Source organism: Symphalangus syndactylus, chromosome 10 (assembly GCF_028878055.3).
Source record: "Symphalangus syndactylus isolate Jambi chromosome 10, NHGRI_mSymSyn1-v2.1_pri, whole genome shotgun sequence".
NCBI lineage: Eukaryota > Metazoa > Chordata > Mammalia > Primates > Hylobatidae > Symphalangus > Symphalangus syndactylus.
This window is the reverse complement of record NC_072432.2, coordinates 114,703,425-114,730,541: the sequence shown is the minus strand read 5'-3', so window position 1 is coordinate 114,730,541 and position 27,117 is coordinate 114,703,425. Positions and strand designations below refer to the sequence as shown.

Genomic DNA, 27,117 nt, shown 5'->3' with positions numbered 1-27,117 from the left:
AGCTTACTTAGCAGTTCAATGAAATAGAACAGTCCTTCAATTAAAATCAAATGATGCATACGTTTAATTCTTTCTCCTCTTTCTGAGTAATAAGAGGTTTGGAACATAGGTGAAGGGATTGGGGAGAGAAGTGGAGAGAAGGGGATCTGCCCATCTGCTTGTGTTTTTGGAGGACGTGAAGGAGTGTATCCAATGGCGGTCTCATGGAGAAGATGTGGCCTTGGCTCCCATCTCTGGGCCCTGTGGGAAGATCCACATGGACTTGGGTTGGCCTCTGTCCCATCTGGGCCCTCCTGACCCTCTTCCAGAGCAGACTTGGACCCCCTGCTGTGGTTGGCATATTGGTCTCTTATTGGTGGCTGGGGTCTGATTGATTGCTTCTGGTCAGCTGGGGTTCAGTGCTCCAGCCACAGCCCTCTTAGGTCATTTCCCATGGTCACCTTCATGGCTCCCCCAGAGGAGAGAGGGGACACTGGGTGAGCTCCAGGCTGGATGGCAAGGGGGGGCCAAGGAGGCAGGTGACACCACAGTGACTCCCTTGGATGGCTGCAGGAGAGAAAGAAACCTTTATTCTGTGGCTTCAGTACCCTGGGAGAGGGGGATGGGTAGGGGGCTGGGCAGAGTTGGGGGCTGGAGAGAGCACGGCAGAAGGGAAAAACCAGAAAACCCCCTGGCTTTGGGGCTAGGATTTGAACCTAAGTCTTCTGGCCTTGCTGCTGTGTTATTTGTGAATTAATTGACCTCTCTAGGGCTCTATTTCTTTAGCAAAATGGAGCAATGATACCAATGTCAGAGAACTGTTCGATTACCACTCAGTGATGGTAACGAAACCTTGTTGCGTGGCCTTGTGCTAACAGAGGAGGTGCTTGTTAATACATCAGAGAGAACATGGCCCTTTGGCTTGAAGGGACATACCTCCTGCCTTCTACACGGTGTCTCATGCTAAGGATTGGGTGGTCGATCCTCCTAATGTTAATCACAACATCAGTGAGCACTGAGGGAGTGCCCACTGTGCTGCAGGCACTGTTCACACACATACACACATTTGTTCACTGGATATTTCATTTAATCCTTGTAAGGACTGTCTATTAGTCTGTTTTCACACTGCTGATAAGGACATACCCGAGACTGGGCAATTCACAAAAGAAAGAGGTTTAACTGGACTTACGGTTCCATGTGGCTGGGGAAGCCTCACAATTATGGCAGAAGGCAAGGATGAGCAAGTCACGTCTTACATAAATAGCAGCAGGCAAAGACAGACAGTTTGTGGAGAAAAACTGCCCCTTATGATAACCATCAGATCTTGTGAGACTTACTCACTATCACGACAACAGCATGGGAAAGACCTGCCTCCATGATTCAGTTACCTTCTACTGAGTCCCTCCCACAGCATATGGGAATTCAAGATGAGATTTGGGTGGGGACACAGCCAAACCATATCAGACAATATGCAATTAAGTAGCATTATTACTTCCATTTTGCAGATGAGGAAACTGAGGCCTCCTTTAATTACCTGCTCAAGATCACACAGCCAAGAGGAGCTGAGCCAAGGTTCAAACATAGTCAACGTGACTTTAGAAATTGGATCTCATGGCTGGGCGTGGTTCTGTGCAGGGTCTAGATAGAGGGGTTCTTGAAGAAGTCAGGACCTCTTGTGGGAGGAGATCAAAGATTTCCACTTCCAGCAGCCCCCTGAGGTCTTGGTTGTGTCCTGAAGGGTTTGGTGGCCATTTCCCAGGATAGCCCTAGGCTCTTTCTCCAACCTGCAAGCTCCTAGGATCTGGAGCAGCCCAGGAAAGAGTAGGCAGGTCTTCTCTGAGATGGTGGCTTTTCTGTCTCAGCCGCTTTGTCTTAGGATAGAGAGTCAGTTGAATTTGCTGAGGCTTCCAGAACCCGTAACATTTTCTCTGACGGAAGGCTTGGAGAAATCATTGTTTATAATAACTCTGGATTCCTGAGGCCTAGTTCAATTAAAGTTAAAGAAATAATTACAATCATAAGGCTAGTTTATTAAAAATGAACACAATGAACAGTGTCTTCTATTAGCATCTTTTGAAATACACTTCTGAATCTTGTTGGTTCATAAATTAACATTTTCTCCATTTGTAACCAGGGGGCATAAACTCTATTGTCTCCTGCTTTTTAACCGCATAACATGATTTCATGTTTAAATTTTCATACATTGACATGATCTACGTCCTTGCCATTTTGATAGCAATGTAGCTTTCCCTGGTGTTAATGTCTATCTGAGCTGTTCCTTTCAAGTGAAGCTGGAGAAAGAATCGAAGGCCAGCTCTGTCTTCTTTCATGAATTTGATCATCATCTGTCTTGAAAGTTGCTCTCCTTGAAGTGCTCTTGTTACTGGGAAATACGGGAATTCTTGATTCTTGTCTAACTTGGGAGAAAGAATTCAGCCGAGTGACGCACAGTGAGGGTTAAGCAGCAGAGTTTCTTGAAGGAAGATAAAGTAAGCTCCAACAGAGGAGCTGGCTGACCTGGCTGGAAGAATAGCAGTAGCAGTGTTTATTTAAAGAGACAGTACACTTTGAAGGACAAGACCGAGCAGGCTGCTCAGAAGAATGAGCCAGCAGCAGCTAGTGCTGGGGGACTCTCTTAATGAGAATCTTACCTGATTATTCATGAAGGGGCGTGAGGTGTTGTTACTTGCAAGCATGTTTCGGGAGGTCCCTTTGGGCTAGGGTTGTGCTTGCTAGTCCACATGTTACATGTCTCATTGGCATTGAAAATCTCCATGCAGGGCTGTACTTTTTACTATTACAATGAGCAAAAGTCTCCTCTTGGGCGAGTTATTGGAGGCGTATGCATGCTTGTCAGTGGGGAAAGTCCCACCGCGTTTATCTCTGGCTATGGCACGATAAGTCCCCTTTAGTGCTGGAAGAGCCCAATCATGAGGCCAGAAGTAGACAGTGTAGCCGTTGTCTTTTCTGCTGAGTGTCAGTGGACAGCATCTCCGGGACTTCATTTCCCAGGGGCCCCCCTTGCCTGCCTACATCTGGCCATCTGCCTACTCCAACACTCCTGCAGTCCTGGCTCTTTTGCATGGGCTGGACAGACCGTTTGTGGGTTTTGTTTTTGTTCTGTGTGGCCTTTCTAGTGTGTGCTGCTTCCGATCGCTTAGGACCTGGACAAAGGAGGTCGTGCAGAATTAGAGAGTGAAGCTAAATAGTAGTCAAGAATGTTTCCGTTTTTTTTTTGATACGGAGTCTCACTCTGTTGCCCAGGCTGGAGCACAGCGGCATGATCTTGGCTCACTGCAACCTCTGCCTCCCAGATTGAAGTGGTTCTCCTGCTTCAGCCTCCCGAGGAGCTAGGATTACAGGTGTGTGCTACCATGCCTGGCTAATTTTTATATTTTCAGTAGAGACTGAGTTTTGCCATATTGGCCAGGTTGGTCTTGAACTCTTGACCTCAAGTAATCCGCCTGTCTCTGCTTCCCAAAGTGCTAGAATTACAGGCGTGAGCCACTGGGCCTGGCCAAATGTTTCTGTTCCAAGTGACAGAGACCCAACTACCATAAGAAAAATAAAAACAATCAATTGGCTTACATAATAAAATATAGAAAGGGCAGAGGAGAATCCCAGGGACTCAAGTACAGATAGGTCTTGGTCTCTTTCTCTCTCGTTCTCTCTCTCTCTTGCTTTTCTTGTACCTTGTTTCTGCTTCTCCCTCCAGTTAGCTGCATGTATATTCTTATTAAGATTATGAGGCTAGAATTGTGGTTCACATCTGTGGTATCTTAGAACCAAAAAGAAAAGCATGTTTTCCCTTGCCTGCCCCATTAGGAAAACTTGAGACAAGGACCCTGTTGGGCCCAGCTGACATTATTTCCTTATCTCTAGGCCAGTATGGCCAGGAGAAAAGGGGTGCTGTGGCTTCCCAGCCCAGGTCACGTTTCCCCCTGGGCCCAGGAGGTGGCATACAGCCTTTAATAGAACCACCTGGCCTTGGGAGGCCGAGGCAGGCGGATCATGAGGTCAGAAGTTAGAGACCAGCCTGGCCAATATGGTAAAACCCTGTCTCTACTAAAAATACAAAAATGAGCCAGGCGTGGTGGTGTGTGCCTGTAGCCCCAACTGCTCGGGAGGCTGAGGCAGAAGAATCGCTTGAACCTGGGAAGCGGAGGTTGCAGTGAGCCCACATCACGTCATTGCACTCCAGCCTGGGTGACAGAGCGAGACTTCATCTTAAAAACAAAAAACACACACAAAAAAACAAAACTATCTGGCTCAAGGAGGAAGTCCTCTTCCCCAGCCCACCCCAGGGGAGCTGCTGTTCTGGGCAGAAAGAATAATAAGTATCCACTGTACAGTTAAAGTATAAACAGGAAGGAAGGGAGCCAAGTTGGTCCTTGACTTCATGAAACCAGTGGTGGCAGGAGGACACAGGAGAGGATGGAAGATCAGGTTGTCCACAGTGAGCCCTGGAGGTGTCGGAAAGCAGCCATGTAGGTGACATTCATTTTCCCTTTTCTCAGTGTCACATCGCATTGAACCCACTTAACCAAGGCCTGCACTGCCAGAGGGGACGTTAGAAAGCCATTCCAGAGGCACTTGGGTCTATTAAGGCCATTTTCTCAGCGTTTTCCATAAATTGTCTATGAAACCTATCATGAGTAATTTGCACTTCTTGGAAACCCTTTTTTCCCTCCATGAAATATTCAAGTGCCCCATTCCTTTGTGTCAGGCAGTGCTGGTGGCCACCCTTGTTTGTGTCAGCTGCCGTACCTGGCCTGGTGTGCTGGCTGCAGGGTGTGTGACTGTGAGATCCAGCCTTTCTGAGCTTCTGTGTCCTCATTATGAAATATGCTACTTCGTGGGATTGTTCAGAAAATTAAATGAGATAATAGCGCCTGACACATAGTAGGTCCTCAGTAAATGTCAACTCCCTTTCTTCCCCTTCATCTTCCACTTCTGCAACCAGGACAAACCTGGTTTCCATGGCAGTAACATAACAGGTATCACCTGATAAACGAGAACTTCACTGAGGCCTGGAATTCTAGCACTTTGGGAGGCTGAGGTGGGTGGATCACTTGAAGCCAGGAGTTTGAGACCAGCCTGGGCAACATGGCAAAATCCCATCTCTACTAAAAATACAAAAAAAATTAGCCAGGCATGGTGGTGCATACCTATAATTCCAGCTGCTCTGGTGGATGAGGGACAGGAATTATTTGAACCTGGGAGGTGGAGATTGCAGTGAGCCAAGATTGTGCCACTGCCCAGCCTTGGCGACAGAGTGAGACCCTGTCTCAAAAAAAAAAAAAAAAAAAGAAAACAACTTCAGACCAGTATGTATTGATCAGCTTTGGAAAGTTTTGAGGTTCCCCAATATTATTCTACATTAGACAAATTTGGGAAAGTATGCTCTTGGGAAGGTGTTTACAGCCTGGACCAGGGGAGGTTTCATTGATAACAATTTCCTGTATACTTCCTCTTGGTGAAGACCAAAGCACGGTGCTGGGAAGTATGTACCCAAGTGTAACTGTGTGTCTCTGGCGATAGGAGTATGTATGTGTGTGTGTTTGTACACAAACACGTGCACTCTTTGCCACATAACTGTGAGCTTTCTCCGGCTGTGGCCCAAAGCACTGCTTTTTTTTATGGGTAGGCCATAAAGTGTGGACATTTAAAGCTGAGACTAGGACGTGAGGTCTGAAAGGTACCCACGAGCCCAGCTCTGAAACCTGTGCACGTGGCCACATTCTCAAACTTCAGTCTGCCTCAGAATCACTGGGAGGGCTTGTTAAGGTGCAGATTGCTGGACTCTGCTCCTGGAATTTCAGATATTGCTTGTCTGAGACCAGGCAGGGAGATAGGGTGGAGCTAGAGAATCTGTATTTCTGAGAAGTTCCCAGTTGATATGATGCTGTTGGTCTGTGGACCACACTTTGAGAGCCAGTGACCTATAGAAAGTCCACCTGTACCCCCGCAAATCTAGATGACTTCTGCCTGTGTGGTTTGATCTTTGTACACTCAGCCCTCCGGTCTTCCCCTTTGCTGGAGACTATGTACTCATCAAGTAGTGTTGCCAGGCTGGGTGTGGTGGCTCACACCTATAATCCCGGCATTTTGGGAGGCCAAAGTGGGTGGATCACTTGAGGTCAGGAGTTTGAGACCAGCTTGGCCAACAAGGTGAAACCCCATCTCTATTAAAAATACAAAAACGAGCCAGGCATGGTGGTGCACACCTGTAATCCCAGCTCCGGTGGGTGGGGCGGGGGTGCTGAGAATCACTTGAAACCGGGAGGTGGAGGCTGCAGTGAGCCGAGATCAAGCCACTGTACTCCAGCATGGGCAACAGAGAAAGACTCCATCTCAAAAACAAAAGAAAAGAAAAGAAAAGAAAAAACAAAACAAAACAAAACAAAACAAAACAAAACAAGTGTTGCCAGATCCAACAAATAAAAATATTGGATGCCCAGTTAAATAAATACTCTGGATAAAAAAGAAAAACTGTTTAGTATAAGTATTTCCCAGATATTCTGTGGGACACACTTATGCTAAAAAAAGATATTCATTGTCTGAAATTCAAATGAACCTACACGTTCTTCGTTTAATATGGCAACCTTTTCATCCAACTGGGGGTCAAGTGTCTCTCTCTCTCTCTCTGTCTCCCTGTCTCCTGCTGCTGCTTTCCTGCAACTGAACAGGCTACAGCTGCTAAGGAAACATGCCCAGAGAGGGTTTGTTTTCCAGACAGATCCACCTGCTGCCCTGAGCTCACTTGGCAAACTTGGCTTGGTCTCAGCCGAGATGGGCTTGGCTTGGTTCTCTTGCTGGCTCTGTGTTTTTTTCCTATCTGTTCCTCTTTCTCTTTCTCTCTCTCTCTCTCTCTCATGCCTTCTTTTACGCCATCTCTCTTACAAGGGATTTAAAAGGCAGGAGTCTGCAAAGTGATGGGGCTGATCCAGGAAAAGTCTGTTCTCAGCAGCAAGACCAGAGTCCAGGAGTGACCTCCTGGTGTTGGAGGGAAGAGTGACATTTGGTCTAGAGAGGGCACAGAGATCACCAGCAGCCTTGCAGTATGAAAAGCATAACATTTGCCTTGGAGAAGTTTGCCTGGCAGTGCTGGGGCGAGGGGTCATGGCTGGAGTGGGACAGTGTCCAGGGCTTGAAGGAAATTGATATCACGTGGTCTCTGATGCTGGCAGAGGGAGCCCACTACTGTGGACTTGATCACACATGGAGGGGCAGAGAGAAACTTCAGCAATCAAAGGCCTCCTGGAGCCTTGGGCTTGGACTCTGTGTCCTCCTAAATAGCTCCATTTGTCACTTTATCTTGCCAAGGCTGCTGGACGCTGAGGATGGAGCAATGGAGGAACAGAAGGCTTAGCTGCTGCTCTTCACTTTGCCATACCCTTTGCTGTCTGCCGGACTCAGGCCTGTGTTCTCCCCCTCCCTTTGCTATGAATAGCTCTCCAAGGCCCTGGCACCAGCAATCAGGCCTGCTTTGAAAGAAGTAGGTCGTAACCTCAGAGGAGTGAGGGGCTGCTCTTGTCAGTGGTCACCTGGGGGCCTAGCCAAGGGGCCCTGAGGGCCTTGCCCTGCTTTGAGGGCTGTGTTACTCTTCCTGTGTCCCCAGCATGGCGTGGAGAAGGACAGTGGGGTCAGGAGGCCCTGGTTTTCAGCAGACTGGGGTACGGTAGAACGGGAGAGTGAGAGGGAGCCCTGTCTCCTTGATGCGCTCACTTGCCCTGTGTGGGACCCAGATCCACCCTGCAGGATAAGTGGGTCTGTTTTTCCTTCTGTATCAGACACCAGGGAAAGCTGTTCCTGCTGTGCACTTGCAGTGGCAGGCGCAGCGCTAGGCAGAGAAGGAAGATGAGGATGATGCCTCATGTCTCCATCGGGCGCCTGCCATTCCAAGCGCCCTCACGCATTGTCTCCGTAGCTCTCTGTCGCAGCCCAAGGCGGGAGGTTGGCAGGCGTGACACTCCCTGTTTGTTCACTGGGGACACTGAGCCCCAGAGACATGACAGGCCAGCCCAAGGTCACACAGCCAGCGAGCGAGGGACGGAGCGTGGCCATGCGACAGATACCCACTCCTCTCCCAGTGGCTGGGTCTGCCCCTCCCCTCTTCCCTGAGGAGTCCCTCTGGCCAGCCCCACCTGGGTCTGGACGCTTTCACCTTCTGTTTCCTGGCTGGCTTCCTCTACTCCTGCCTCTCTCCCTATGGCTCTGCTCTCCTTGTGGCCCGTCAGGGAAATATTTGGGATTTCACAAAGGGCAAAGGAACAGGAAGCCATGTACTCCCCATTCATGCTGCTGTTCCTTCTCCAGCGTGTGGGGCTGGAGGCATTTGAGAAGCTGCATGGATGGTGAGGCCAGTTGAGGTCCTGAGGGTTCCCAATGTCAGGGTTGGGAGAACTGGCCTTGGGGGAGGGAAGCAAGGCTCCCTGTGCACTGGGTGGGAACTGGCATTGCCTGGGAGGCTCCCAGTATCTGCAGAGAGTGTGTGGGCCCTCCAGTCTGCTGTGGTGGGCAGTGTGCTCCCCCAGGGAGATAATCAAGCAGTGACCTCTCACTGTCCCAGTCCCTGGCCCGCCAGGCACGCTACCCCGGCCCCTTAGCTGGGGTTTCCTTTCTGATGTTGCATCCACGCTTGCCATTCCCATCTTTTGTCTGTTAGCCACACGGCAGGGCTCGATGTGTATTTGGAGAAAGGATGCATGGCTATCTACACCTGCCCAGAGGAGCAGCTGTGGAGGATATGGATGAGGAAATCAATGGAATCTGCCACTCTGGGAATGCGTGTTCTAGTTGGAAAAGAGGGCAAAATCAGGAACTCCTCATGCAATGAATCTTTCAGTTGCCTGGTCCAGGCTATGTGTGTGTAGCTAGAATATGGAAATGGAAGAAATCTACACAGCTAGGTGGGAAGGGCTTCACTGGGAGGGACTGGTGGGGCAGGAGAGAGCTGGGCCTGATGTGCGATGGCCTGGCATTAGAATGGACTCCTGCATTAGAGCTAAGGCCTGGTGCTTAGATGCCCTTTGGTGGGGAGAGGATGGGAACCAGCGGCTTTGCTCATTATCCAGTAGCCTTCTTGTCCCACACCCTGAAGGAGCTAGGTCCTGCCTTTATCTTCTTGCCCACCTGCAGCCCACTCAGGTGTTGGGACCTGATCATATCCCCTTAGCTTCTTCTGGAGGGAGACATTTGGCCAAAGCAAACAGTGAAGTCTTTGAAAGGGCTGCATTCGTTTCCTGGGGCCGCTGTAGCAAAGTACCACAAGCTGGGTGGCTTACCACGTAAGTTTATTCTTTTACTCTTCTGGAGGCCAGAAGTCTGAAATCAAGGTGTTGGCAGGGCCATGCTCTCTCTGAAGTCTGAAAGGGAGTCTGTTGCATGCCTTTCTCTTTCTCTTAGTTTCAGGCACTGCTGCAGCCCTGGGCATTCCTTGGCTTCTGGCTTCATCACTCCTGTCTCTGCCTCTGCTGTCTCATGGCATTCTTCCTGTGTGTCTATCTCTTCTCTTCTGATGAGGATACCAGTCATTGGATTTAGGGCCCACCCTAATCCACTGTGACCTCACCTTAACTTGATTACATCTGCAAAGATCTTATTTCCAAATAAGGTCATGTTTATAGGTCCTGGGGATTAAAATTGCAACATTTTTTTGTGAGGGGCATATAATTCAACTCAACAGATTTTATCTCTAAATCCCATCTACCTGTTAGAGTGTCTGTCCCCTCTCAAGCCACCTCTTGGGTCTCTGGAGGTCTGGGACATGAATGGAGACTCCCACCTCCCCCTCTCATAGCACTCTCTCTCATTTGCTGGCTGTGGAGGGGGATGGGTGTGGGTTTTGACATTTAAGATGGAGTCGTATCGTGCAGGGGTGAAGGATTGCTTGGAAATGCTGCTGCTGCTTGTTTTGAGGAAGGAGAGGGTGCATTTATGGGCAGAAGAGAAGGCAGAGACAACTGCAGGTTTCCTCCTCTTTTCCTGTGGAAGACATTGCTTTCCTGAGCTGCAGAATGATGGCTCTGGAAGGGCTTTCGAGGGCTCCAGACCCTCCTCCCACACAGGAGCACTGGGGCCTGCCAGAAATGGCACCCACCTTGTTGGAGCTCTAGACTTGAGTCTTGGCTCCACTACTCAGTGACTCTGTGATCTTGGAGGCAAAGTTGATGGGATAATAATAACTGCTTGTCAGATCTCACGGAGCATTTGTGAGGGTTAAATGACAAAAGATGGATACGAAAGTACCTTTTAAACCATCATTGTGGTAAAATACACATAACAGAAAATGTACCATGTAAGTGTACAAGTCAGTGGCATTAAGTATATTCACATGGTTCTAGAACCTTCACTGCCATCCATCTCCAGAACTTTTTAATCATCCCAAACTGTTAAAGTGCCTTTTAAAGTGCTAATTAGAGTACTTTTTATTCATTTGATACATAAGAAACTGGAGTCCCAGAGAAGCAGGGAACTTGGGCATGGTCACCCAGTGAGTTAGGGCAGAGCTGAGCTGACTCTTGGTTTGGTGCCCATGACCTTCTTTCAGCCTGCAGGGGCCTGGGACACATCCCAGGAGGGTTTCCTCCTCTCAGAACCATCCCTCAGGATTGCGGGGGCCTCCAGAGTAAAGAATTTATCCAGTGGTGGGACATACTCAGCCCGTATCTGCATGGTGGGGCCCCCTCAGCAGGCACCAGCACCTTCTCGTGGAAAGCCTGCATTCTCTCTCCTGGCTCAGGCTGGCTCAGTCCCTCTCAGCCTCCTGTCTCTCTCTTTCTACCTGTTCCTTTCTCAAATGGGACAGGGTTCCAGTGGAGAACCAGGGGAGCTGAACCTGGGGTGAACTCAGAGATGGCTTCATTAGGTGCTATATGTGCAAAGGGTGTGGACAAGGGATTTGGGTGACCCGGGTTCTGGTCCATCCTACAGCTAGCTTGTCGAGTCACCATAGAATTCTCATGGAGTGCATGGTGACTGAAGTCCTACTGAGTTCCCATCATTGGGAAATGCCCGTGCACAGACCTTATTACTAGCTACTTGGAGCTGCTGTGAGACATAGTTGATGTGATACATGAGGGCTCTGTGTGTGGCAAAAGACACTCAACCTGTAGAAGGTGATGATTGTCACTTGACATGGCAGAGGGGGAGCATCCTCCCCCAGCCCAGGCTGATGGTAACATTCCTGGCCAGGGCCCAGGGCAGGAGGAAGAGGAAGGAATGGAGATGGCCATGCATATTAGACTTGGATGCCCCGTGCTCCATGGAACCTTCCACATCTGGGTCTGGAGCTGAGGGCTGGGGACAGACCCAGCTCAGACACTGTCTGCCTTCAAGTGGCTCATGACCCAGTGGGGAACACAGAGCTGTGCACAAAGAGTTTTGATGCAGGAAGGCCGATTCTGCCTGGTGGGACTGGGGTAGGGGTGGAGGGATGGCAGAGGAGCCTTTGCTCTGGCTTAATGCAGAAGAGACCAGGGGAGGATGTCTGTGGCATGTCTCACCCAGGGAGACTCTTTTGCCTCCCTGGCCACTGGCTTCCTTGACCCTCAGACAGGTCCTATGAAGCATCTAGGGAAGGGACTATTCACCCGTTCTGCTGGTGGGATTTTGCAGTGCCGGGCTGAAGGACTTGGGCAGGCTCATCCAGGACTGCAGCCCCTCAGAAGGTGGACCCAGCTTTCCTGCCTGGGGTCCAGGCATTCTCCACAAACCCACCCGGCTCCTCCCTGTGTTCCTTTGCCTAACAGAGCCATTTAGAGCAGGCTGTTTCTGTGCCTTGTGGAGTCCTTTTTGTCAGCCAATCACTGGGTTTTTCTTAAGCCGCACTGTGTGCCTGTGTCTCCGGGAAGTCTCTGTCCTCAAGGAGCTCACAGCTTGAGCCGCCGCAAAGACTTGGTTCCCCCGACTTTCCTCCCCTCCCTCTTCCTGGCTTCTTCCACCCTGGGAAGCTGCAGGGAGGAGATGCCACTGGCAGGACAGGGGAGACGGAAGGCAGCCGGACTGAACCCCTGCTTTCTCTATTGCGTCTTCTACCTGCCACCAGGTCCCGGCTGGCCGACTTCCATGCCAATTGTCGAGCCTCCTACCAGATGGTCACCAGCTGCCCTGCGGACAATTACCAGGCGTGTCTGGGCTCTTATGCTGGCATGATTGGTAAGCTCTTCCTGCACACCTGGGCTCTGTGGGTCCTTGCTGCCCCCATCTCAGCAGGGCAGGGGCCACAGCCCAGCTCAGGGCCAGCCAGGGGAGACAGCCTGAGTCCGGCCTTCTCTGCAGCAGATTCAGAGAGAACTGCAAGGGGAAACCAGGGGAAAGGCAGTTCTGTAACAAGGAGGAGAACCCAGCTCTTTATCATGGGGGAAGCAGGGCCCCAGGGGCCTTCTAAAGCTTTCAAAATAAGAAGCAAAGGTAACATTTATTGCACGGTTCTGACGTTCCAGGCTCTGCACTGAGCGGTTTACATGGACTGTCTTACTGAATTCTCCCAACAGCTCTTGCTAGGGGGGTGGTGATATCTCCATTTTATAGATGAGGAAACTGAGGCTGTAGAGAAGTTGAGTGACTTGCACAGGCTCACCTCGCTGATAAATGTCAGCACTGGGGTCCGATCCCAGGACGTGAGCCTCATTCACCCTGATTCTAGAACATTGGCTGCTTGTTGGTGAAGGAGAAAGCAAGGGCCCACACTCTGGGAGGGGCTCCAGGGCATCTTCTCTGCCTTCCTGGTGGCGAGGGGCCCAGTGTCCTCTGTGCTGCTGGCCCCTCTGCCCCTGCTGACCCCATGGTCCCTGGGATAGCCATGCTCAGAGTTAGCAGTGTGATTTGGATGGATGGGGGTTTCGGGGCCAGAAGAGAGGATGGGTACCAGGCCTCTGCCCTGCTGTGCCTGGGGTTGGTCTGTGGGCCCAAAGGGAAGGCCCCACCGCACCTCTCTCCTCTCCCCCACCTTTCTCCCTGCCCAGGGTTTGACATGACGCCCAACTATGTGGACTCCAGCCCCACTGGCATCGTGGTGTCCCCCTGGTGCAGCTGTCGTGGCAGCGGGAACATGGAGGAGGAGTGTGAGAAGTTCCTCCGGGACTTCACCGAGAACCCATGCCTCCGTAAGTTCTGGATGTTCTCCCCAACCCCAGCAGCCCCTCCCACCCCTCCTGGAGTCTGTCCTAGCCATTCCCATCTCCTTCCATGGGGATGGCTGGTGATGTAGATGAGGCTTCTTCGCCATGGGTGTTGCCCGTGGGGACCTTGGGTTTTGAGCTCTTGGAGATTCACACCAGAGCTGTCAGTAGGCCAGCCTCAGTTTACCACCAGAGGCCTTAAACCTATGTCAAGCCTGTTATTTGGTCTGGTCTGTTATTGGGACAGCTTCAGCTAGTTTCCTTTGGAGACTGAGCCCTCTCATGAAGATCGCTGGCATCTGTCATGTCTCCCTTTAATGAGTTTGTTTCCCTCTGGAATCGACTTCCTTTTCACATCGTCAAACTCCTAACCCAAAAGCTAGAGAGAGGTTAGCCACAGTCTAGCTCAGTCTGCCTTTGATCTTTCCAGCCCAACACCCATTGCCACCCATGCCCACCTGAAGATTTCTTCCCTCTTTCCTTCCCTCCTTTATTTATTCTGTCCATCTCTCCATCCTTCTGTTCCTCCCTCTCTGTGTGGCACTGGAGATTCAGGGATCCAAGTCATCGAGGAGGTGCCTGACGGAGGTAGACTGAGAGGGGTCACTCATGATCACAGTGCAAGTGAGCTGCTCTAGGGGAGGGGTCTGCACGGGGTTCTTGAGGAGCTCAGGGTGGGGATGCCCAAGTCAGCCAGGAAGAGGGAGGCCCTGAAGGCTTCTTGGAGAATGTATCTGTGGATGGTTAGCTGGGCATCGGTCAGTTGAAGAGGCAGGGGGCGCCTGCCAGTCCACCCTGGGCAGAGGTCCTGGGCTCCACAGAAGACTATGGCGGGTGGAGGGAACCGCCAATCACGTAGCCTTGCTACATAGCACTGAAGATGACCAGAGTGGCAGAGTTATCTGGACAGGTAGATAGCATCCTTGTCATGCAGGGCCTTGCAGGCCTGAGGCATTTAGATCTTCTTGTCCTGTAGGGGTGACAGTGGTGCTGTGGGTGTTTGAAGGAATGTGAGCAAGGGTGAGATCAGATCAGCATTCCAGAAAGCGAATCTGCCTGTGTTGTTAGGCAGCGGGGGTCAGAGTGAATCAATTCCGACAGGTGATGTGACACAGAGAGGTCCATCAGAAGGCCATAGTAGCTGCTCACAGGGGCACACAGTGGTGGCTGTGAACCAGAGCAGTGGGAGGGGAACAGTGATGGGAGATGGGGTGAAGGGATCTTTAGGAGGTGGGCTCAGCGGGCTGCCAGCGGGTGTGCAGGGGGGCACCATGGGTGACCCTCAGGATTCTGACATGGGGGGCCAGGGTAGATAAGAGATGATACCTTCAAGGCTGCAATATGAGGGGTCAAAGGGAAAGGAGTGTTGACAAGGGTAAGAGGAGACGCCTAGCCCAGGCTTAGACATAACGAGTTTGAGATGTGTGTGGCTCGTGGAGGCGGAGATTTTCTGGGCACCTCTCTGGATGGTGTGGGAGGAGCGGAGGCCACCCAGGGAGAGCCTATGGTGTGGAGTGGGCAGAGGGCTGAATGTGGGGCCCCTGCATGCCAGGGTGGGGACCTGGGAACATCCGAGGAGGCACAGGGGCCGGAAGAGCCTGTGACTAGGGAGCTGGGGGTGAGGAGCTTTGGGAGGTGTGGCTGGTGGCACCATGCAGCGTAGGTAGCCCCCTCCTCCCCTAGGTTCCCGTGCATCCCACCCCCTTCTTTTTCTCCTTTTTTCTTCTGTGTTCCCCATCATGTACACTTCTTGCTATTCTGGCTTCTGTATTTCTTAACCTCTCTCTTGCTATATTCTGTAGCTGTGAGACCTTTGTAGGTATCTGAAAAAGAGGTTCAGCAGAGGGAATTTGGCTGTGCTATACCCTGTCCTGGCTTCTGGACTATTCCAGGGAAGGGGGTGGTCAGGGTGAGGAGGATGAGGAGCAGGGACATGAGTGACGGACGTGGGTTCTGACTTCTCTGCATCTACCCTCACCCCCATCCCAGGGAACGCCATCCAGGCCTTTGGCAATGGCACGGATGTGAATGTGTCCCCAAAAGGCCCCTCGTTCCAGGCCACCCAGGCCCCTCGGGTGGAGAAGACACCTTCTTTGCCAGATGACCTCAGTGACAGCACCAGCCTGGGGACCAGTGTCATCACCACCTGCACGTCTGTCCAGGTGAGGGGGTGTGGCTGAGGTGTGGGGGGAGCACCATGGCACCGGAAGTGGCATGGGAAATGACTCAGTTGAGGCCAGGGAGGGAGGGTCCTCCCTTTCCATCAGGGACCCAAGAGGCAGGGAGGAGCTGCCGGGGGTCATTCTTCACCAGTTCCTTCATTTGGGCATTCATCTTGCAAGTGTTAAACCCCTGTTACATCACAGTATTATACCTGCCTTGTGGGCTGTAGGGTCTGAAGAGCAGGCAGTGGGGCACAGCCTCAGCGCAGGTGCAGGGGGAACAAGTCCTGGCTGTGTGTGGGGCAGTGAGGCACCCGTCTGAGTAGGGCAGCAGGCTCGTAGGGTCAACAATGCACATCCACAGTGCCAGGATGCAGACTTGAGCAGGGACCCAGCCTGGCGGGGGTTCAAGTCCCTCCTGGGCACCCATTGCAGAAGTGCGTGTGCCTGTTCTGGTTATGGAGGCCCTCCTCTTCTCTTTCTGCCTCCTTCCCCTTCCCTTGTGGGCTCCCTTGCTCAGGAGCAGCTGACCTCCAAGTGCCGTCCTGGAGGCTGGGCAGGGAGCTCTTCCATGTCCTGCTCCCTCCGCTCCGCTCCCCTCCTGATTGGAGCTGAGGTGCTGTTGTCACCCTTGGGCAGCTCCTAATGACACTGGGCATGCTTGAGTGGCTGCAAGCAGGGGGCTCGGGGTCCTGCTCCGCAGACAATTGCTCAATTTCATGCTAGAGCGGCGGGCAGCTCAGCGAGTCAGGGCTGTGCCACCTGTCAGGTCCTCCAGACCCTACCAGCCTCCTGCATGCACCCTTCGACCTGAGCCTCTTGGACCGGCCCATCTGGGGAGAGGCTGACTCGGCAGGATGCTGGTAACCTTCCCAGGACTCCCACTGTGGTTCCTTGTGGTCATAAAGTCCAAAGCTGTGGCTTTGGGACCCCCACCCAGCCCCCTTCACCATCAGCCCTGATGATTCTGAGGCCCATTTAATTCTTTTTCTTCTGCAGTTTGCCGAGCCATCGGTTGCTTGGTTTCTTGTAGCCCCAGCCTGGTTTTCTGCGGTCTCACCATCGGGGGGCCTGCTCAAATCTTGGTTTGATCTCAGTGGGGATACAGGTGATGTGTATGTGAGATGATATATGCGAAAGCGCTTGGTCAGTGGAGGAATGCTGCACAAATGTTAGGCGTTACAAATCCGGGGGCTGAGGAGGCTGCCTGGCAGGTGGCTGGAGGCCTATGGACTAAGTCAGTCTGGGCAGGACAGCTGAGAGAGCCTACCGGGAGGAAAGGAGGAGAAATAGACCCTCCAAAGGGGTCCAACCTCCACCGCTCTCCAGGCTTCTCAGAGAAATGGAAGAGGAAGGTCCTCTGATTCAGTTTTAATTACAATGTTTTTATTTTTTATTTTTTTTTGAGATGGAGTCTTGCAGTCTCGCCCAGGCTGGAGTGCAGTGGCGCGATCTCAGCTCACTGCAAGCTCTGCCTCCCGGGTTCACGCCATTCTCCTGCCTCAGCTTCCCGAGTAGCTGGGACTACAGGCGCCCGCCAACATGCTGGCTAATTTTTTTATTTTTAGTAGAGATGGGGTTTCACTGTGTTAGCCAGGATGGTCTTGATCTCCTGACCTTGTGATCTGCCCGCCTCGGCCTCCCAAAGTACTGGGATTACAGGCGTGAGCCCCCGCGCCCGGCACAATGCTTTTAATGAGCACCTGCTATCCCATGCTGGGAGCTGGAAGTGTCGAGTGAATAAGCCCTTGCCCCTGCCTTTGGCTTGCCTGGGGCTGGCATGGGTGCCTCCCCTCCTTCACAGCCCACATCTGTCCCCTGTCTCTCAGCTCCCCTAGCTTGGACCATCTCTGATTGAGTGGCTTTATGGTGGCCCTTGTGGGGCCCTAGGGTGTTAGGGGCACCCATAGCTATTGAAGGGAGTCCCTGAGTGATCACAGGGACAAAGAGCTGAGCCTGGATGGGAGGAAGGGTGGGGGGAGCCTGTACACCATAGATACACCCTAGAGAGAGAGGCAAGGTTATTTTGCTGATATCCGTCCTTCTCTGTCCTTCCTTCTTCCTTGGGGGAAGGCTTAGGGACCCCCAGATATGGTAGCCAGTTGGGTCCCTACATGGGTATCTGTATGTCAGGACTTGAAGGACCCTCCAAGATCTTCCCAAACCCAAGCCACCAGAGGCCTGGTGACGACAGCAGCGTGTCCACAGCCCCACAGCCAGTTGGCAGTCAAGAAGGGCCAGGAACCCTGCCTCCTGGCCACCTTCTGGTTCCTCCTCCTCCAAATCTGCTCCCCACAAAGGACTTTCCCACGGTGGGAGTGGGGCTGTTGAGTGGGGCCGTGGGAGTCTTGGATGCCACCACAGTAGAGCCAGGAGCCCCCTCCCAGTTGGCCCTGTGGCCGATGTCTTAGGTCCTACTCTCAGAAGTGTCTCCTTCAGGCTTTGGCCCCCTCTTCAGGCAGCCCTGCCTGCCTAGGGCTCTGTGGACCTTGGAGAGGCCTGATAGGGTCTGCAGAATGGTCTCTCCTGGGGCCTTCTGGCCTGGCCCATGTGTGTTAAATATATACCTTGTCTGAATTCCCTTGCCCTTCTCTCCATCCCACTGGGCTCTAGAGCAGGGAACCTGAGGGTCAGGTCAGTCTTGGACACCTGCAGGATGGGTGAGCCAGCTGCTGGCCTGCACTTGGCCATTCCTCTGAGCAAGACGTCTCTCCTTGCCGTCTCCCACTCCTCTCCACCTGGTGCGTCCTACCCTGATGTCACCTCTTGGGAATGCCTTCTCCGATTCCGTCCACACCAGGTTGCCTTCCGCCTGCTCTGGGCTCCCGCTTTGTGTGTTCATGGCCCCATCGTGATGTGTTCTCCTCTCCCCTGCTAGGCCAGGGCCCCCAGAGGCCAGAGTGGCATCTCACCCTCCTGTGTCACCCTGCGTAGCTGGGTGCACAGTGCCTGGCATGGAGTGGGTGTTCTGTTCAGGTGGAAGGAGAGACCCCGGTGTCCCCAGTTCATTTGATTCATTGAAACTCCCTGCTGTCCTAGAAGATGGGGTCTGTGTGTTTCAGTGCCCGCAGCTCTCTTCCTTCTCCTAGGTGCCCTCTGTGTGCGCAGGACTGGGCAGCTGCAGAGGTGAAGATGCTTTTCTGTTGAAGATGTAGGAAGGTTTGTTAGAGACTCTTGGTCTTATGATGGGGCCTGGACCAGGGCAGTGCAGTGAGGGCGGGGGAGAGACGGGCGATGGTTGGTGCTTTCCTGGCCATGGCCTGCTGTTCTCCCCGACACTCCCTTGGGGCTGCCCTGGGCCCAGAATGCCAATTTGCAGGACCCCATCAGATCAGCTAGAGTCCCACCTTTGCCAGCACTGGGGAGCCCTACAACACACCATCTCCTGTGCCTCTCTGTCTCCACCTGCCCACCTGTGATTTGGACTGCCAGTCACATCTTGGGCAAATTAAAAATGAGTTTTGAGAGATTGCCCCAAGGCCCCATCACCACATACCTGCAGCTGACTCTGCAGCCAGCAGCCACCTCTCTCTCCTCCCTCCTCCTGCCTGCTCCTGGATAGGTCTCATACCCAGCACACAAGCCTGTGGACCTCAGAGCATGGGACTGAGAGACCTGTCAATGCATTCATTCATTGACTCAACAGAAATTATTATTGTGTGTCACTACATCCCAGGCACCGAGGCTGACAAGCATCATGGGCCAAGACCCTGGTCCCGGTGCTGGACGGACAGGATGAAGCTTAGATGGCTATGAGGGAGAAGGTGATTGGTGCACCTGCTGCGTGCGGGACTGGTAGAGGGTGATGGGGTCCAGAGGACGGAGCAAGTGCATTGACTGGGAGTGGAGGCCAAGGACCCGTGGGCATAACAACACCTGCTGCTAGGCCTGAAAAGAATCGGGAGAATGCGTGTGGGGTGGCAGTGGGCGGGCTGCTCCAGGTGAACCAGCAGCGGAGCCGCGGCAGAGTCAGGACAGCACAGAGTGCTGAGTGGGGGTCTGCTGTGCCTGATTTTATAAATGAAGTGTTATTGGAACACAACCACACCCTGTCTGCATTGTCTCCTGTCACAGGCAGCGTTGTTGTTTTGATGGAGACGATGTGAGAGGTATGAGTTACTGGGGATGGCCCAGGTCAGGAAGGAAGGCCAGGGGCACTAAGATTTAGTGGGGGCCAAGGACAGAAGCAGGGAGCACGGGAGAGCTGCGGCTCCAGCCAGCAGGACAACGCTAGACTAGCGCCTGGGCCAGACCAGCGAGGCTCTGGGACTGCTGGCCTGGGCTTTGGGGGTAGGCAGGAGGTGGGCAAGGAAGAGGAGGAAGATAATAATTTCCTTCTCACTTCCTGGGCAATGGAGCCTCCCTGGGAGAAAGCTCTGGAAGGATGTCTTTCCCACTGTCCTTCCTCTGTGTCTGCATCCTTCCCCCAGTGCCATCTGCAAGGGCCAGTTCTTCCATGCTTCTGGTGGCACCTACAGTGCAGCCCTCGGGGGTCAGCTCTTCCCACAGTCCCCGTGCTGCCTCCACGGTGGAGGCTTTGCTGTTAGTGGCCCTGTGTCCTGCCATTCTTGCAGCCTAGGTCTGTGTCCCTTGGAACTAGAGCCACAGATGCTTCCAGGGGATGAGAGGCTCTGGGTAGGGATGGAGTAAGCCCCAGGCTGTTTCCCTAGACCCACAGGCAGCCTTCTCTCCTCTCTGTGTATTCGTCTGCTGTGAAGGCAGTTGTATTAGTCTGTTCTCACGCTGCTAATAAAGATATATCTGAGACTGGGTAATTCAAAAAGGAAAGAGGTTTAATGGACTCACGGTTCCACATAGCTGGGGAGGCCTCGCAATCGTGGCAGAAGATGAAGAGCAAAGGGACGTCTTACGTGGTGACTGGCAAGGAGAGAGCGTGCGCAGGGGAATTCCCGTCTGTAAAACCATCAGCTCTCACGAGACTTACTCGCTACCACGAGAACAGCATGGAAGAGACCCACCCCCATGATTTAGTTATCTCCCACCGGTTCCCTCCCAGGACACATGGGAATCATAGGAGCTACAATTCAAGATGAGATTTGGGTGGGGACACAGCCAAACCATATCAGTGGTTATGTGCGAGTTTATTTCTCTTTTAGAGTATGAGCCCCTGGAGGGCAGGGAGGCACTGAATTTGAGACACTGGTAGTTTTGGCATCAGAGGTGGTCTCTCTTGCTCTCTGCCCCTCCCCCCACTAGGTGCCACCTTCAGGAAAGGTCAGCTGCTGGGCAACACTCCCACCCAAGTGGGAGCTGCTGGGCAACACTCCCACTCCCACCTGTCGCCCCTGGCAGAGACCACACCTTGGGGCAGACGTCCCTTGGGGCTGGCCCAGGGAGGTCTTTCACTGTCCCCTGATAATCAGCATCAGATAAAAGGGTACAGTGGTTGTCCCCAGCCCCCTTGTCTCCCCCTTTATTCTCTCCCCCGCCCTCTGTTGCCGCCGTCCTCTATTTCTTCCCTCTGTCTTCTGTTCCTGTGTCCCCTCCCCTCCTGCTATCTTTCTCCCTCAGCTTCCTCCCCTTACCATGCCCTCCCCTCCCTTTTCCTTTTGTCCCCTTTTCCTCTCCTCTGTCCCCTCCCCTCTTCTCTGTCCCTTCCCCTCTTCTCTGTCCCTTCCCCTCTCCCTCTGTCCTCTCCCGCTTCTCTCTCCTCCCCTCTCCTCTGTCCCTTCCCCTTTCCTCTGGCCCCTCCCCTCTCCTGTGTTCCCTCCCCTCCCCTCTGTCCCCTCCGCCCTCCTCTGTCCCCTCCCCTCTCCCTCTCCCTCTGTCCTCTCCCCTCTCCTCTGTCCCCTCCCCTTTCCTCACTAAACCAGTGGAGCCCACGGGGAATCACAGAGGCAGAAGCCTCCTGCACTCAAGATCCTCACCTCCGTCCACCAAAACAGCTCCATTTTTATTTGTTTTGTATATTGGAGTCTTAGCTTATTTGTATATTGGAGGTACGCATAAAATTGTTTGGACAATAGTCTACCGCTTAACAAAATAAGGCTTGAGAAAACAACCGACAAGAAGTGCCCCAGGGTGGGGCCTGCACAGTGTGCTGTGGCTGTGGGTGCTGCTCTCAGGGAAGCCCCGGACCTAGACACTGCATGGTTACACCCAAGGTCAGCCCACGCAGAGCAGCTGGCAAAGCACCCGGCACACACCAAGCCCATTTTCCCTGGCCTGGGGGCTTGACCAGGTGTGGAGAGAGAGGATCTAAAGGCTGACGCTCCAGAGAGCCAAGGGGGCCTGAAACTGGATTTTGCTCCTGGGAGTGAGCAGAACTTGACAAGTTCCTCTTAAATAGGATAGAGGGGAGGGGACGCTGGCAAGTATTACACAGGAAAAATGACAGAGAAGAGGAGAGTGAAGAAAGGGGTGGAAGGAAGAGAGGAAACCAGGTGAAAGGAGAAGCAGAGAAAGGGAAACAGGAAAGAGGGAGAGGGGGAGGCGACACAGTAGAGGGGAGGGGACAGAGGAGGGGGGAGGGGACAGAGGAAAGGGGAAGGGACAAAGGAGAGGGGAAGGGAGAGAAAGAGGGGACAGAGGGAGAGGCGAAGGGACAGAGGAGAGGGGAGGAGACAGGAGAGGGAAGGGGACACAGTAGAGGTGAGGGGACAGAGGAGAGGGAAGGGGACAGAGGAGGGGGGACAGGACAGAGGAAAGGGGAAGGGACAGAGGAGAGGGGAGGGGAGAGAAGGGGGAGGGGACAGAGGGAGAGGGGAAGGGCCAGAGGAGAGGGGAAGGGCCAGAGGAGGGTGAGGGGACAGAGGAGGGTACGGGGAAGGGCAGGAAAGAAGGAGGGGACAGAGGAGAGGGGAGGGGAGAGAGATGGGGAGGGGACCCAGGAGTTGGGGAGGGGACAAAGGAGAGGGTTCCCAATGGTTTAGTGAGCTCTGTGGGGGGTAGGGACAGAAGGATAAGACAGGGACTCCTAGAAGGAGCGGGGACTGGCCTGCCGCACCTGAAACAATGAGAGTAGGAAGTGATGCTGGGCGTCCGTAGGTGTCAGGCCACAGGCACAGACTCCAACAAGCCCTAGGATGTCACAAGTGGGGACTGAGGTGACCGAGCAAGGATTGGCCAAGGGACTCGGAGGGCAGATGTGAGGTCATGATGACAGCACGGCCTCTGAGGGAGTGGGCGTGTTCTTTTTCCCCCCGACACCCTTCCCCGTGGCCTCACACAGTCTTAGCTGGAGCAGCACCAAGTCCTGGGGAGTGGAGTCCAGGCCTTGGGTCTGGAAGGATTGTCGAGCACGTGCCCTTCTGCAAAGGGCAACAGCTGGGGAGTTGGCTGGGCATCACCTTGGCACCTGGGGACACTCCTGGTTTCATTCTCGCTGTACTAATCATCACCATGGTCCTATCTCTACCATTGGCAGTGACTGTACTCTTGGCCAGGGGCTCCATGTGACAGCTGGGGTCTTGTTTAGCTGACCAGATGGCCCTGGGTGGTAGACTGCCTGTGATGTCCAAGGGGTTATTGATACTTCTGCCCAAGAGCAGTGATTGTGGCATAATTTCTTGGGCTTCCCAGTTGCTTTTGGTGGCCAGAGCTTCCCTGGAAATGCCCTGGGAACAAGCCATTTGAATCCTGGATGGAAGCGCTGCGTCCCCAGCTGGTTCCCATGGATCTCCATTACAGTGATGATAACAGAGGGCTCTTCATCATGTGTGCCCTCTGGCCCTGCATCCAGGTGGCCACGCCAGGGTAGAGAATCTTGGAATCATCACCAAGCCAGCCTTTCTCATCCCTCACCTTGTCCACAGTGCTCCCAGGTGTGCACATCCATGTAGGACAGAAATGGGCTGGTGCAATTGCCAGATACCCACCTAATGGACCAGTGGCAGACATCACTAATCAATCATGCCTCTCTTCCCCTCAAGCCCAGATGAATGCTTATCATCTTTTCTATAGAGTCCTCCATCAGCTGTGGCAAATTAACAGGAGTTGGCCCTTGGAGGCCATTTCTGATCTGTGGCATTCATTCATTCATTCATGGATGCCGGCATCTAGTGAAACATTTGTTGAGTTGTCGTTTTGAACCAGACGCTTCTCAGTGTAAGGAAAAGAAGACACGGTCCCTGCCCAAGAGTTGCTCTGAGTATGTGGACAGACATGCGAATGGCTGATGACTATATAATGCCGCTAGTTGGGAGCAGAGTTAGAACTCTGTTCTCCAGGAGCCAGAGGAGTCGGGTCCTAATTGCTGAGGGTATCAGAGAAGGACAGAAGCATTTTGCGCTGGGTGGAATTGAGCCACCCCTCTTCACTGTGTGTGCTGGCTGTGCTTAGTGGAGCCAACAGTGCATGGCGGGGCCTCATCTAAGTCTCTGGACAAAGCCCGGCCAGGAACAGCCTGGCGACTTGTCCTGACTGGCACCTTCTCTCTCGCAGGAGCAGGGGCTGAAGGCCAACAACTCGAAAGAGTTAAGCATGTGCTTCACAGAGGTGAGTTGGGGACAGAGTGGGGATGGGTGCAGAAGGCTGGGCCAGGTGGGGCGGCATTTCCCTGGGGAGCCTCAGATCCAGCGCCCTCAAATCTCATCGCATGGGCTGGACCAGCTGAGCTTCTGCTGGGGTGGGGTGGGGGACTGCAAAGTCTGCATCCAGGGCTCTTGGCTATCTCCTTGGGGAGAGACAAATGGCTGCTCTGAGCAGAGGCCCTCCCATACCTTCCTTACTCTCTTAAGACAATTGTGTCGACCACCTGCTGGGCACTGTTGCTGTGATATTAGGAGGCACAGAAGTGGAAACAGACACAGTTCTTTCCTAGCATAGGAAAATAGATATATATGATATATAGATATATATGATATATATGATATATAGATATATGATATATATGATATATAGATATATATGATATATTGATATATATGATATATATGATATATAGATATATATGATATATATGATATATAGGTATATATGATATATATGATATATAGATATATATGATATATATGAATATAGATAGATACATATGCTATATCTATATGATATATATGCTATATCTATATGATAGATATATATGCTATATCTATATGATAGATATATATGCTATATAGATATATATGATATATCTGATATATAGATATATATGATATGTATCATATAAGGTATATATGATATATAGGTATATATGATATGTATGATATATAGGTATATATGATGTATAGATATATAGATATATATGATGTATAGATATATATGATATATATGAGATATATATATATATATATATGACTTATAGACCCAAGATAGTAGCTTAGATGAGAAGAAAAGGCAGTATGAGACCTCACAGAAGAAAGACAGAGAAACTCAGACAAAGATGTTCAGGGAGGGCTTCATGGAGGAGGGGAGATGTGAAGAAATTGAGAAACAGGGAGAATGTGGGCTCCCTCCTCTCCCCTCTCATCCCCTCCCCTCCCCTTCCTCTCTCCTTCCCCTCCCCTTCCTCTCTCCTTCGCTTCCCCTTTCTCTCCCCTTCCCTTTCCTCTCTCCTTCCCCTCTCCTTCCTCTCTCCTTCCCCTCTCCTTCCCCTCTCCTTCCTCTCTCCTTCCCCTCTCCTTCCTGTCTCTCCTTCTTCTTCTCTCCTCCTTCTCCTTCAGTTCTTTATACCGTCTGCCTCCTCACTGGGACGCAGGTCCTCAGCCCTGATGGAGGGAGGTCCTGGTGACCGCTGCCCTCCTCTCCAAACCCTAGGGCTTGCGACCAGAAGGGACAGAGCGTTGCCTTTTGCTCCTGCCTGGGCCAGCTCCGGGAGAGTCAGCACTCCCTTCAGAGTGCAAAGGAGGGTCCCTATGGGTGGAAGAGAGGACAGGGGCTTGGGGTGTCTGGTTCCTGAGTCTGTTTCTCTGCCTGGTCCCAGGCCTCCTGACTGTTTTCTTTGTTTTCATTCTCTTTGTTCCTGATTCTTCTGCTGTGGACTCAGCTCACGACAAATATCATCCCAGGGAGTAACAAGGTGATCAAACCTAACTCAGGCCCCAGCAGAGCCAGATCATCGGCTGCCTTGACCGTGCTGTCTGTCCTGATGCTGAAACTGGCCTTGTAGGCTGTGGCAACTGAGTCAGAAGATTTTCGAAAGCTACGCAGACAAGAACAGCCGCCTGACGAAATGGAAACACACACAGACACATACACACCTTGCAAAAAAAAATTGTTTTTCCCACCTTGTCGCTGAACCTGTCTCCTCCCAGGTTTCTTCTCCGGAGAAGTTTTTGTAAACCAAACAGACAAGCAGGCGGGCAGCCTGAGAGCTGGCTCAGGGGTCCCCTGGCAGGGGACACTCTGGTGCCAGGAGGACACAAGGCTTTAGAAATGCCCTTCACTTTCTCCTGGTGTTTTTCTCTCTGGACCCTTCTTAAGCAGAGACCAGACAAGAGCCTGCAGTGGAAGGGACTCTGGGCTGTGCCTGAGGCTGACTGGGGGCAGGACAACACAGCTGCTTCTCCAGGCTGCCCACTCTGTGGACCTGCTGGGGGCTGGCAGAGGGCATCAGTCAGCGGGGCAGCGGGGCTGGCCATGAGGGTCCACCTTCAGCCCTTTGGCTTCAAGGATGGAGATGGTTTTGCCCTCCCTCTCTGCCCTTGGGTGGGGCTGGTGGGTCTGCAGCTGGTGTGGGAACTTCCCCACGGATGGCGGTGTAGGGGATTAGCACTGCTCTGGGCTCCCCCTGACTGTAGCATGGAGTGGTGGGGCTGGGGGCCAGCTCCAGGAAGGCTTGAGAGCTCAGCCTGCCTGGGAGAGCCCCTCGTGGCGAGGCAGCAAAACTTGGGCACCAGCTTCTTTCTTGGTGGCAGAAATTTTGAAGTCAGAGAGATGGTACTTTGTTGGCTTTTTTGGTTTCTCGTGGGTCCTTTGGCAGGTCTCTCTTTGGGGAGAGGGAGAGGAGAGACCACAGCCAGGTGTGTATCTGCAGCACTGTGGTCCCTTGAGCTTTCCTGCTGTCTTCTCCCTTCTTCCCCTTTCCACTTTCTCTTTCCTAATTTCCTAGACATACGTCAACTGTATGTACATACCGGGGCTCCTCTCCCAACATATATGTATATACACATCCATATACATATATTGTGTGGTTTCCCCTTTGTTTCCTTTTTTTAAGCAACAAAACTATGGAAATAATACCCCAACAGATGAGCGAAAATGTATTATTGTAAAGTTTATTTTTTTTAATACTGTTGTCTATAATGGGGAAAAAGGACATTGCCCCCGCAGTGCCCTGCTCCAGTCAGCCTGGCTGGGCTCTGGTGGGGGCTCCTGATGCGCATCTACGCTTTACCAAGGCTCCAATAAACGTGCTAGGAAGCAAGCTGCCTCTGCCTCAGTCCCGTGGGGTTTTGCCCCCATTTTGTTCTTGGTCCAGTGTTACTTGCGTAAGTGGAGCTCCTGGTGGGCTGGGGAAATGTGTGTCCTTGTGTGTGCGTGTGTGCATCCATGTGTGTGCATCCATGTGTCTCACCCGTGTGTCCACATTGTGTGTAGATGGAGCTCTGTTAGGAGCTGGTTTGACACTGAGGGCGGGATCTGAGGGTCCCCGCTGTGCTGAGCCTGGTGGGCTGTTCTGTTCCCTCCTTGCTCACTTCTCCAGTCAGCAAAAATGCCTGTGGCTCCCAGACTGGAAGAGAATGCAGTGGACGTGGACGTGGTGGGGAGCGACAGCTTGGCATCACACGTTGGGAATGTTTTATTGTCAGGCTGTCTGGGTGGCCCTGTTAGTCTTACATAGAGCAAAGTGGTATGTCCCTCTGGGACTCCTGGCTTATTTGAGATGTGTGATTGTGAGTGCAGTGACCTGGCCTTTTGGGTCCCACCAGAGAAGGAGATGATTGTGAATGTTC

At 52.5% G+C, this 27,117-nt stretch overlaps 1 protein-coding gene and 1 long non-coding RNA gene across 5 annotated transcripts in view; one reads left to right on the top strand and one right to left on the bottom strand.

Moving 5' to 3' along the window:
- GFRA2 (GDNF family receptor alpha 2) overlaps positions 1 to 26,588 on the top strand; it is a 99,367-nt gene extending 72,779 nt beyond the window's left edge. For all 4 annotated transcript variants that reach the window (XM_055295558.2, XM_055295557.2, XM_055295554.2 and 1 more), the window contains 5 exons: positions 12,029 to 12,138; positions 12,948 to 13,088; positions 15,093 to 15,265; positions 23,669 to 23,722; positions 25,209 to 26,588. In XM_055295558.2, the coding sequence (XP_055151533.1) occupies positions 12,029 to 12,138; positions 12,948 to 13,088; positions 15,093 to 15,265; positions 23,669 to 23,722; positions 25,209 to 25,331 (601 nt within the window). In that variant the 3' untranslated portion in view covers positions 25,332 to 26,588. The remainder of the gene's footprint in view (positions 1 to 12,028; positions 12,139 to 12,947; positions 13,089 to 15,092; positions 15,266 to 23,668; positions 23,723 to 25,208) is intronic.
- LOC134731603 (uncharacterized) lies at positions 41 to 9,450 on the bottom strand. Its single transcript, XR_010114018.1, has 2 exons — positions 9,267 to 9,450; positions 41 to 546 (listed from the first exon to the last, which is right to left on the bottom strand). It is a non-coding gene; the product is annotated as an uncharacterized lncRNA (long non-coding RNA).
- Positions 26,589 to 27,117: the final 529 nt, after the last annotated feature.